Genomic DNA, 12,943 nt, shown 5'->3' with positions numbered 1-12,943 from the left:
TTGATACTGAAGACAAAGCCTTACCTTAACACTGGGAACAACTGTCATCGGGCCGCAGGTTAAATGGGATACAGTCAGAACAGCTACATAGAACTTAAACATAATAGCACAGCACAAAACAGGCTCTTCAGCCCACAATGTCTGTGCCAAATATGATGCCAAGACCAACTCTTATCTGCCTCCATATAATTCATGTCTCTCCATTGCCTGCATATTCATATGCCTATCCAAAAGTCTCTTAGATGCCACCAATGTATCTAACTCAGTCACTACTACCAGCAGCACACTCCATGCACTCACCACCTAGTGTGTAAAAAACTTTCCCCACACATCTCCTTTGAACTTTGCCCTCCTCACATTAAAGCTATGCCCTCTAATAAAAAGGTTCAGACTGCCTTCCCTACCTATGCCTTTGAATTTTATATAATTTTACCAGGTCTCCCCAGAACCTCTGGTGTTCTGGAGGATGAGGGTAGCTTTGAGCATTCATGAGGAACAATGGGCTTTCAGTAAAGGAAAGCATTCTAATGCAACATGTAACGTCCAGGCCTAGCATATACTTCACCTTAATATTAACTACCAACTGCACAACCAAACGTCCTCAGTGAAAAGTGTGGAAAAACATGCCAAGTGCAGCAGCAGACATGCCTACAATTATGATACCAACCATTGTGAAGTTGAATTCATTGCTTAAAGTAGAACTAAATGTTACATACATAAGGAATCCCACAACCCTATTCCACTTTTTGCTCCAATGAATACCATTCACCCATCTCCTGTGTGGAGGCTGAGTTTGGAATCATTTCCAATTCACAGAACACAAAAAAAATAATAACTACCATATGCCAACAAATTCTTTCCAGTCTTTACTTGATATTATCGATAGTTATGTCCTAGACTTGAGCTTGAACTGATTGCATCTATGTATAATATTTATACGTTTGGATCGCATGCAAAACAAAACTTTTCATTGTACATGTGACAATGATAAACCTAGACCTGCCCACAAATGGAACAATTTCTCCACATCAATCCTAATGAAAGCCTTGATCATTTTTAAGACCTCCATCAAGTCATAAACTAAAAGACTGGCATTTATATAGGGTCATTCACATAATTGTCAGAATGTACTAAAGTCCTTTGCAACCAATTAAATGCTGATGTTACAGCTGTTTCAATTTATAAACTGCAAGCTCCCACAAACATATGTAATAATCTGTTTTAGAAATTTGATGGAGGATTAACAGTGGCAGGGATTCGCTCCCTTTCTATGAAATAGCCTTCTTCTCTAGCGCCATTGAAATTACAGTGGAATCCAGTGAAGTCTCTGTGCTGATCACATCAAAACAATCAGCCAGAAGCCTACCGTCTGCCGGCACATTGCATTCAGGTGCACGTTGTACTCCCAGCAGCTTGGGTGACTTGACAGTCAGAAAATCTTCCCAAATTTGTCCCTGATTGCCCATTCTTCATGCCAATTTACATCTTTGAGCATGGGACTAGATCGATTGACATTTTGATCTGCATGGACAAGTGAGTTGCCTGGTTCCATCTGACACTATTCATCCATATTATTTGTTATGCCGTCCATCTCATTTCTAAAGCTCAACTCATAAATTTCTGTTTCCTGGAAACTTTTTAACTACCCTTTGCATTCGATCACAGTCTCCGAGGCACTGCAGTCAGATGACCACAACGTTTTAATGGCAGTTCTTAATTTGAAAATAATGGAATAAACATGGATTAATAACATATTCAGAACTGTGTATCACAATTTAACTTTGATAAGAGTGAATGAGCAAACACTACCAAATGAAATTACAAGATGCATTAAAAAACAATAGGTAGGATCCCAAAGCAAAGTTTTAATCTGATGCAAGGTCAGAGAACTTAAACATTAACTCTGCCATTCCGCATGGTGCTCCCTGTACTGATGAGTATTTTTAGCATTTCATTTAAAAAAAAGAATAATACTGGCCAAAATCTGCACGTGACCAGGCAATAATATTGTACAATTCAAGGAGGGGGCATGTGGCCCAAGAAAAGATCACAAGCCATAAAAAGCTGGAAAAACTAAGTAAAAGTGCTGAAGGAACTCAGCAGGTCAGGCAGCGTCTGTGGAGGTATTAGACAGATGTTTCAGGTTGTCAAGGGAGAGCAGAGCCTGTAAGTGATAGATGGATACAGTTGGAGGAGGGGGTTGGAGGAGGGGGTTGGGGGGGGGGGGGGGGGAAGACGGAGTGGAGAGATATTAGTATTTTTCTCTTTCTGCCTCTACCATCTAGCCAATTATTCCTATTGCAGCATGGAAAGATGTATTAGCACAGGGACAAAACCAAAAGACACTTATGTAAGTCCAGGTCTCTGTGAACATCAGCTGTTTGTCGGGTGGTTACTAAAAATAAGTGCTGTGCATCATACGTATCAACAATTAGTCAGATCTGGGACTGGAGAGACAGTAACAAATGGCTATCAGAGAGAAACTTACAATCAGCAGAAACTGCTCCTAAAATAATGCATAGTGGTTATTACATCCCATTTGGCAGTAACACAAAATAATCATTACAAAAATGTATTCAGCTACTATCATGTCTAATGGAAGAATGGTAAACTTTTCAACTGATACCACTCTCTACGGCTTGCTTTACCAATTTTGTGGGTCGACACAAAATGCTGGAGTAACTCAGCAGGACAGACAGCATCTCTGGAGAGAAGGAATGGGTGATGTTTCGGGTCGAGACCCTTCTTCAGACTGATTTTGTGTTCCTTGCACAAATTGTCCAGACTTACGATCTTTTTGGTCATGTAACAAAATTGACTGAGGGATGGTGGCAGATCGGAACAACAGCAATAGCAAAATCTAAGAAGTAAATTTGACTGCATGTCTGCATTTCACACAGGCCTTTTCTTCAACTGCTAGTTGTACAAACCAACCAAACCAATGAGCGGGCACCTATCTATACCACAAAATAAAAGCAAAATATACAAAGCTAGCTCCTCACATACTATCATTAATTTTCCCCATCACTGTTGCATTGTGGCTGCATCGTGCACCATTAAACAATTACCTCCCTCGGCTCCACCGACAACATCTTCTAAAGCAGGTAACTAGCACTTCCCCATCCCTTTCTCTCTCCTCCTTTCCACCCTGGTCCTCTCTCACACCCACCTTGTCCCCAAACACTATTTATTCTCTGCCATTCATCATAACTCCCCCATCGCATTCCCTTTGCCCTCTTATAACCAACTCCCTGTTGTTCTCATCTCCCGTCACCCTTCATTCAATTCCATTCTTGGCCTTCCCTTCTCATTGGATTCCAGAATCTATAGCATTTTGTTCCCTACCCATCACTTTTTAGTCTCTCTTGTTATCACCACCCTTTCTCCATCTGACCTTTACCTTCCAATCAACCCCTTCTCAAATGTATCCACCTATCACTTCTAGCTCTTGGTCCTTTACCCTACACTTCTTTATACTAACTAGGTCCCTTCTACTCATTCAGTCGAGATGAAGAGTCTCGACCGGGAATATCGACTCTTCATTTCCATCCACAGATGTTGTCTGACCTGCTGAATTCCTCCAATTGCTCTCCTTTTTCGCTATAGATTCCAGCATCTGAAGTATTTTGTACCTTCTAAACCAGTGACATCTAAAGCCAAGAAGGTCAAAGGTAGCAAATGCGACATAACTACCTGCAGATTTATCTCCAATTTGCACACCATCATAACCTGGAAATATATTGCTGTCCTTTCTGACTTGTAAATCTTGGAACCCTTTATCCAGCATTGTTTTGGGTGTACCTTCACCAAACAGACTACAACAGTTCAACGTGGCTCACCTTCTCAAGGAATTACGGATGGGAAATAATCACTGACTTTGCCAGCGGCACCCACATCCACATCAAGAGTACTAGTTTAGGAGAAATGGTATTGGTTTATTATTGTCACGTCTTTCGAGATACAGTGGAAAATAAATTATGTGCTATGCCATACGTGAGTATAATCAAGCCATACACAAGTACAACAAGTAGTACAAAGAGAAAAATAACCAGAGTGCAAATTATAGTCGACACAAAATGCTGGAGTAACTCAGCGGGACAGGCAGCATCTCTGGAGAGAAGGAATGGGAGTCGCTTCGGGTCGAGACCATTCTTCCTGGCGTTTCGGGTCAAGACCATTCTTCCTGACATTTCAGGTCGAGACCCTTCTACCATCTCGTCTCAACCCGAAACGTCACCCATTTCATCTCCCCAGAAATGCTGCCTGTCCCGCTGAGTTACTCCAGCATTTCGCGTCAACCTTCGATTTAAAACAGCATCTGCAGTTCGTTCCTATGCAAAATATAGTGTTACAACTGCAGAGAAAATGCAGATACAAAAATGTTCAAGAGCCATAACAAGTTGAACAGATCTCACATAAAATAAGGGGGTATTCATAATCCCAAGATTACACCCTTAGTGTATGAGAGACCTGTTCCAACAGTAGTATCAGTCCCAGAATCTGGTGGTACAGAACTTGCAGTTTTTTTGATTTGTCTGTCTCCCATTAAATTGAATTACTTACCGAGTCAAAAGTTTGTTGTTTCATAAAGCAGGGAAATTTATTTTTTGTGTAAGAGAATATCAGACCATAGATTTACAGCAATGGGAAAAAACAAAAACATCATTAAATAGAATTTGGAATCTAACTTGTGCTTAGGACTTAAACTTCATTTAACAGCCCTCCAATGTTTTGTGAAAACTGAAAAAGAGTGAACCTATATTCCCACAATGCCTTTGGGAAATGAGTTCAAGGATTTACATCCAAGGATTCAAGGAACAGCAATATATTTCCAAGTTATGATGGTGTGAAACTTAATGTGGACTCTGTAGATCACAGTGTTCCCATGATCCTGCTGTACTTGCCCTCCTTTATGGTCAGAAAAGCCTAGATTGAATCCTTTGCCACAGAAGGCTGTGGAGGCCAAGTCAGTTTATATTTTTAAGGTAGAGATGGATAGATTCTTGATTAGTACGATTGTCAGGGGTTATGGGGAGAAGGCAGGGGAATGGGGTAAGGAGGGAGAGATAGATCATCCATGATTGAATGGCAGAGAAGACTTGATGGGCCGAATGGCCAAATTCTGCTCCCATCATTAATGACCTTATGAGGTAAGAAACTGCACAATGAATTGTATGGATGACATGAACTACATGGTGAATGAATAAACGGGTGGGGTGCCAATTAAGCAGGCAACATTCCTGAATAATATTACACAGCAAGGCATATAAACAACAATTTAATAAATTATCACATAATCGTTCTGGTTGTACTGGCTGAAGGATAATGTTCCTATCAGCATTACAAAGCTATGCTTTGATCAGTGCCTTAGAATATTTTACATTGGTTGAATTTGTTTAATATATGTCGAATAGAGGCCACCTCGTTTCTGCACTGGTGTGAAAATCTTCATGCCACTACATGCCCAAGTATTTGTAGTGGAGGTTAAGTACAAATCCTACTAGGACCGAGCAGAGAGCGAAAAATATGAAAAGAGACCATCGATCAATAAAAGCCATGATATGGATACAATTCGGCAGTGCAAATATTATCTTGTATTGGTAACAGACACAACAAGGTTTCAACATGAAATGAGGCCACATATTAAGATTAGCCGACTCAATTTGTAGGTTTAACAACTCTTTTACCTTTGATTTTTGCAATAGCTCCTCTCTGGTGATTTCTCCTACGGAATCCAAATGGGGGCAGATATCACCTACATTAGACATCGTATGGAACTTTGCTGCTGTAACACAAATGTGGTTATTAAGGGTAAAAACAGTACATACATTTATAAGCAGGCTCATTATTGACAGCAGATATTTAGCAAAAATTATTGACTTAAACCCAACTTCACAGCCAGTTTACTCAATATAGAGTTTCCTACACGTTTCAAAATATTAATTCGCCTTTTTTTACATCCAGTGTGATATATTTGGTGGCAAATTATGTAGTTATGTTCTATAATAGAGTGGAAAAGAGACATTCAATGTACAGACATCTTAACTAATACTAATCTACCAACTCCCAAGCAAGGTCTCTGTAGAGTTTAGAAATCTCACATCTTGAAAGGGTAGATGCCGAGATGATGTTTCCTGGACACGGTGCCTAGTCTGCATTCAAATGGTAGTAAACATTTAAAATTTTCTACTGAATAGTTTAACTCCAGTTAAGAATGTTCATACATTGAATTAATCATTTCTCCCCATTCAAGAGCATAAATACAGAGTGTAGATTGTCAATATAACAAAGACAGAGACTGATATTGAGGGAGCCCAGCATTTGGAGTTATTAAATGTCTTGCTTCCCTTAATATCAGAAAATCTATCATCCTCAGTCTTCCTTACATTGAGCCATCATAACCCTCTTCAGAGAGAATGCCAAATATTCACTCCCCTTTGGATGATTTTTTTTTCTTTCTAGAGCCTTGAATGCCTGATTTTAGTAATCACAGTCAGGGGACATTATTTAGTAAGGTAAAGTGGCAAGGAGCTAAGATCTTCTGGAATGGCAGGGCAGGCATGAGCAATCAATTAGTCTACTTTTACTTCTATTTATTGACTTATGTTAAGTCACTGTTAAAACCTCTTTCTACTTTATATGCCGCGACTAATGATAGACTAATGTGCTAATGTTAATTAGATCCTTGAGTAAAGACAGCTCTCAGGTGGCTGCTTTACAATCACCTTAAAATCAGACTGCCATAGGCAGTTTGTAATATAGTTACAAAATTGTTGTTTCTTTTGCATTACTTCAAAGATAATATTTGAATAAAATACAAAGTGCTGGAGGAACTCAGCAGATCAGGCAGCATCTAGGGAGGGAATGGACAGGCGACGATTCGGGTCAGGACTCTTGTTCTTCTGGAATAACAGTGAACACAGGCAAACTATATTGCTTCCAAAGTACAGATGTCCAGCTGATCCAGGTTGTTGTGGGGGAGGGTGGGGTAAGAAATAAGTTGATTATAGCCTGCGATTATTGCTTGAAAACCCATTCAAAACATAGAAAAGTACACCATAGGAACGGGCCCTTCGACCCACAATGTCCAAGCGGAACATAATGCCAACTTAAACTAATCTCGGGTAGACACAAAATGCTGGAGTAACTCAGCGGGACAGGTAGCATCTCTGGGGAGAAGGAACGAGTGACGTTTCGGGTCGAGACCCTTCTTCAGGCTGAAGAAAGGTCTAGACCTGAAAAGTCACACATTCTTTCTCTCCAGAGATGCTGCCTGTCCCGCTAAGTTACTCCAGCATTTTGTGTCTACCCGAGATTTGAACCAGCTTCAATTTAAACCAGTTCTTTCCAACACACATATAAACTAATCTCCTCTGTATACATGCGATTCATATCTCTCCATTCCCTACATATCCAAGTGCCTATCTAAAAGCCTCTCAAATTCCACTATCTAAAACCATGATACCAAGCCAAAAGGAATAGAAAATCTGACCCTTGGTTGGAATGACAGTGTGCAGGAAAGAGCTGTAGTTCTGATTACCATATAGCAGGTGGAATCCTGTTCCAACATCCTCACATATAATAAAGGGAGTGCTAATGTATGGTGCATCTTACATTCTAAGTAATCGAGAGAAAATAAGACTACAGATGCTGGTAATCAAATAATTATGCATATCACAACGTTAAAGATTCTAACCATGCTCACCACAGATGCTGCCTGACCCGCTGAGTCACTCCAGCCCTTTGTGTTTTGCTCAAGATTGCTTGTGTTTCTTTATTTTGCTGAATAATCCTTGGTTTGCTCCACATTCCAGCATCTGCAGTTCCTTGTGACTCCAAGTTATTACGCATGTTGTAAATCAAGCCCCATCGCCATTCATTCGCAGACATGTCTCCATCCCAACCTCACAGCAAATTGAAATCGGAAGGTGGACGTGTCTTTTTTTAAAAAATTGCTTTAGTTTCAGACAATTAAAAAAATGAGCGTTGCAATCATGAAGTGGTAGTGAAGCCGGGTGTGGTGGAGGAGGAAGCGGTGGCAAGTCCTCAGCCCAACAGCTGTCAGTGCCCACAGGGGGTTGGCACCACACAAAAGGCACTCAGCAGATACGCCGCCGAATATTATTTTTCAAAGACATTTAGTACGTTCAAACAGATCGCGATTCCAAATCTTACCTCCCTTCTCCAGGCCGTGTTATACCCGCCGACACCCCTCTTCCTCACCCTCTATTATTTTCCTATTAACGATGCACAGCTTGCCACCTCCGCCATATTGGAAAAGCTAAGGTGTCCCGGTGCGGTCTGGGAATTGTAGTTCCACTAATGCCATAGAACTACACCCACCCATCCACCCACCCACCATAGGTGTGACGGGAAGGGAGTCCAGCGGCAAAACAAAAAAAACACGCAGATGCAGGAAATCTGAGATAAAACAGTAAATACCAAAGATCCTATAGCGGAGCAAGGTCTTTGGTAAATACTCAGCTGGCTGGGTTGCATCTGTGGAGAGAGAAACGACGGGTAGCGTTTCAGAGCGATGACCTTTTATCAGAACTAAAAAAATGTGGGAAATAAGGCATTTCCCAAAGCAAAGACGGGAAGGAATTTCATGCACCAACTGCTGAACAATTAAGTTCTTACTTGCAGCAGCAGTTGCAGGCTTATAAACGCCATATCCACAGATAATATACGATAACACAATATTACAATTAATAACCCCAATATTAGATTTTAAAATCCCGAAGTCCTTACTGCAACCACAGACCATAATAGGGAGGTTTCACGGCAGTCGGGTCACGACCCATGACCCGTACTGTTGCTAGGCTACTCCAAATGGATTACACGCGATGAACTGCAGGTAGGCGCTTACCATCAAAGAGCTCTGCTATAGGATCTTTGCTTACCATTGTTTCCAGCGTAGCGGGCCCGTTAAAACCCGCTGAAATTGTCAATTTTTGCGCTGTAAATGATTATGGAAATCGGGATAAGCGTGTGAGACATTTAGCCCACTTCAGAATTCCAAAGGTGAGGAGAAATTACGGTAGATAGAAGTGAGAGCTGAAGGGACAACAACAGCCAGAGTGCTTGGCGAACATTGGCCGTTTGCTCACTGCATTTCATCAACAGTAAGGCATTATTTGTGTTTTTTCTTGATACCTTTGGCATCTAAAAAGTTTCAGAAGTGATAAATCCGGATGTAATTTTTTTAAATCGCCCATGGTTCTCGTGCGTTTTTACATACAAAATGAAAACGCATCTGAAGAAAAATTTACAGCCAGATTTATCACTTCTGAGAATTTTTAGATACCAAAGGAATCAAGAAAAAACACAAATAATGCCTTACTTGATGAAATACAGTGAGCAAACGCGATAATTCCCAATATTTTCAATGTTTACCAAGCACTTTAGCTGCTGTAGTCCCTTCAGTTCTCGCTTCTCTATACCTTCATTTCGCTTCACTTTTAGAATTCTAAAGTTGGGTACATGTCTCTCACACTTACCCCAACCCACTATTTTTTTCAGCGCAAAAATTCAACATTTTGGCAGTTTTTAACAGGTAGGAAAGTATGCGTTTCTAGCATTAATAACATATACCGGAAGTGACGGATGTCTTCCAGTTGGATTTAGCGGCTCTGTGTGTCGAGCCCTATGACCCAGTGACCTTTCGTGCAACCTCCCTATACATAATTGAAGTTGTGTGAGGAGGGGAGGACAGCAAGAAAAAAAGATCTGTTTTCATCTCTGGGAGAATTCAAAGCATTATAATCAGAAGATAAGCTTTATTAGTTTTTAGATGAGAGAGGCAAGGTATAAAGGAAATGTCAAGTCAAGTCAAGTCACATTTATTTATATAGCACATTTAAAAAAACAACTCTCGTTGGCCAAAGTGCTTTACATTTGTTATAAGAATAGTATAAACAAACAAACTACATACATATAGCCCTCGCTCAGTGGACGTCAGGAAAGGCTTGGGAGTATAGATAAGATTTTAGTCTTGACTTAAAGGAGTCGATGGAGGGGGCAGTTCTGATGGGAAGGGGGATGCTGTTCCACAGTCTAGGAGCTGCAACTGCAAAGGCGCGGTCGCCCCTAAGCTTATGCCTAGACCGCGGGATATTCAGCAGCCCCAAGTCGGCCGATCTGAGGGACCTGGAGGTGGAGTGGTGGGTGAGAAGACTTTTAATGTAGGAGTGGGCGAGCCCATTGAGGGCTTTGTAGACATAGAGGAGGGTCTTGAAATGTATACGGAACCGCACAGGGAGCCAGTGGAGAGAGGCCAGGATCGGGATGATGTGGTCCCTTTTTCGGGTGCCCGTCAGGAGTCTCGCTGCGGCATTTTGGACCAGTTGCAGGCGGGACAGGGAAGATTGGCTGATGCCAGTGTAAAGAGAGTTGCAGTAATCTAGGCGGGAGGAGATAAATGTGTGGATGATCTTTTCGAGGTCATCAAATGTGTAGTGCAAGTTATATGCAGATAATGGTGACTGCCCGGAACACGTTGCTAGGGGGTATGGTGGAAACAGATGCAACAGTGGCATCTAAGAGGATTTTGAGTTGGCACATGGATATGCAGGAAATGGAGTGATGTGGATCATGTGCAGGCAGATGAGATTACTTTAACTTGGCATCATGTTTGGCATGGACATTGTGGGCCGAAGGGCCTGTTCCTGTGTCGTACTGTTCTGTGTTCTAAAAGGCTCGGTGACTGTATCCGGTAGAGTTTGTTTACTGTGAGCTCCTGGCAAGGCAAAGATGTGGGTGCTGGAGGTAGCACCAGTGCAGTCGTCGATGTAGCGGAGGTAGAATTCAGGGATAGGGCCACAGTACGTCTCGAACAAGGATTGTTCGACGTACTCTACAGATTTGTAGCCTACCCTACAAGTCTGAAGAAGGATTTCGACCCGAAATGTTGCCCATTTCCTTCGCTCCATAGATGCTACCTCAGCTGCTGAGTTTCTCCAGCATTTTTGTCTACCCCCAATTCCAAGTGTTTGGGATTCCCTCACAGTTACTCCTTGTGCTATGGCTGCAGCAAACCTCAATTACCCAATCAATCACACCTCTGGAACTTGGACCAAGAAGGCAACAGAGGAACTGAAAAAAGACGAGTTGCTAACTTGTTAAAAAATTCCACAGATGTGCATTGAATGATTTCATTACGGAGTCAACGGTTTGTTTCCACTTTGAAATTGCAACACGGTACTCTCATGCCTATTTTAGTGGAATTGCACAGTGTGGTGAAATTACCAAAACCTGCTAAATACGTCAGTGATTTACACTGCCCAAGTGTTATCTCGTGTAACCTGCTATATTATACGAGACATATTCATAGATGATGTGTTGATATTCATTTAAAATGAGATTGCCATCAGAATATTAACCACAAAGCTAACCTGATCTGAATTTAAAAGCAAAGTATCAGACAACTATTGTAGGTACACAAAAATGCTGGAGAAACTCAGCGGGTGCAGCAGCATCTATGGAGCGAAGGAAATAGGTGACGTTTCGGGCCGAAACCCTTCTTCAGACTGATGGGGGGTGGGGGGGAGAAGGAAGGAAAAAGGGAGGAGGAGGAGCCCGAGGGCGGGTGGATGGGAGGAGACAGCCTGAGAGTTAAGGAAGGGGAGGAGACAGCAAGGGCTAGCAAAATTGGGAGGATTCAATGTTCATGCCATCCGGACGCAAGCAACCCAGGCGGAATATGAGGTGCTGTTCCTCATATGGATACAACTATTGTATCCATTTTCATTGCAGCACTGAGACCTGACATTTAATGCTTGGCTTATTATGAACTTATTGAAGCTATTCCAAATACAAACATATCAAAGGAGAAACTAGATAACAAGTATATTGAGATCACAATCCAAAACAGATTCCTATCATCAATGCTCTACTTTCCGCTGTCTAACATTGTCAGAATTATTTACCCAAGATATTTGAAGTAAGAAAGAAGGAGCCGACCAGATGAATAATGAAAGATGATTCTGCAGATACAGTGTTTAACAAATCAACACATCACTATATATATCCTGTTGCTGTATCCAAACTGGTTCAGAGGGTTGCTGTCATTTATTTGGATGATGGTATTTTTGAAATTATGATTTATTTATATTCATGAGTGCTGCAAATATTTGACAATTTTTAAGACACAATTCGCCAAGGTGTCCAGGACAGTGACTACCAAAGCCACTGTACTCAAGCGTACAATGTGGTTTTGCAGGGATTGCTTTGTGAATTGGCACATTTATCAATGTAAAGAAAAAGCCTAAGATAGACACAAAATGCTGGAGTAACTCAGTGGGACTGGCAGCATCTCTGGAGAGAAGGAATGGGTTATCCAGAGTTACTCCAGCATTTTGTGTCTATCTTCCATTGAAACCAGCATCTGCATTTTGTGTCTATCTTCCATTGAAACCAGCATCTGCAGTTCCTTCCTACACATAAAGTAAAAGCCTGATTATCCAGCATGTTACAAACTGACATGGAACTGGAATGGCTAAGCCAGTGGAGGGACAGTAGTAAAAGAGTACCCGGCTGGCATCAGGATTCCGCTGAAGGATGAACCAGGCTAACCTCAGGATAATGTTGAGGGAATGCTTGGAATGAGATCTGGACAGAGTTGAAGAGCACCTGGGCAAACTCTGGAATAGCACTGAGGGAGTATTTGCACTTATTTATTTATTTAGCGAATGCAAAGTCCTTTAGCCAAGCAGTTGCCTCTTGATCTGCTGTATGAAGGGTGACAAGTCCTCCTTTGAGTCTTTGTTGAGGGCATGCTTCAATGATGTGTTGCATTGTTTGCTGCTCTACACAAGCACACCGTGGGGTTGGGCTGCTGCCCCATTTGTGAAGGCTGGCCAAGCAGGGGCCATGTCCAGTCCTGATTCTATTCAGCGTCGTCCACTGCTTCCTTGGAAGATTGGTGCCAGGGACCAGTAGGGTG

General features: G+C 41.7%; 1 protein-coding gene across 4 annotated transcripts in view; it reads right to left on the bottom strand.

Moving 5' to 3' along the window:
- The window catches only part of usp20 (ubiquitin specific peptidase 20), a 42,893-nt gene extending 34,606 nt beyond the window's left edge, over positions 1 to 8,287 (bottom strand). For 3 of the 4 annotated variants that reach the window (XM_033049227.1, XM_033049229.1, XM_033049230.1), the window contains exons 1-2: positions 8,176 to 8,287; positions 5,688 to 5,785 (exon numbers count right to left, since the gene is read on the bottom strand). In XM_033049227.1, the coding sequence (XP_032905118.1) occupies positions 5,688 to 5,768 (81 nt within the window). In that variant the 5' untranslated portion in view covers positions 5,769 to 5,785; positions 8,176 to 8,287. The other variant, XM_033049228.1, reaches the window with a different exon arrangement.
- Positions 8,288 to 12,943: the final 4,656 nt, after the last annotated feature.

Source organism: Amblyraja radiata, chromosome 32, assembly GCF_010909765.2.
Source record: "Amblyraja radiata isolate CabotCenter1 chromosome 32, sAmbRad1.1.pri, whole genome shotgun sequence".
Classification (NCBI taxonomy): Eukaryota; Metazoa; Chordata; class Chondrichthyes; order Rajiformes; family Rajidae; genus Amblyraja; species Amblyraja radiata.
Note: the sequence above shows the minus strand (reverse complement) of the source record. Positions and strands in the feature narration are given on the sequence as shown.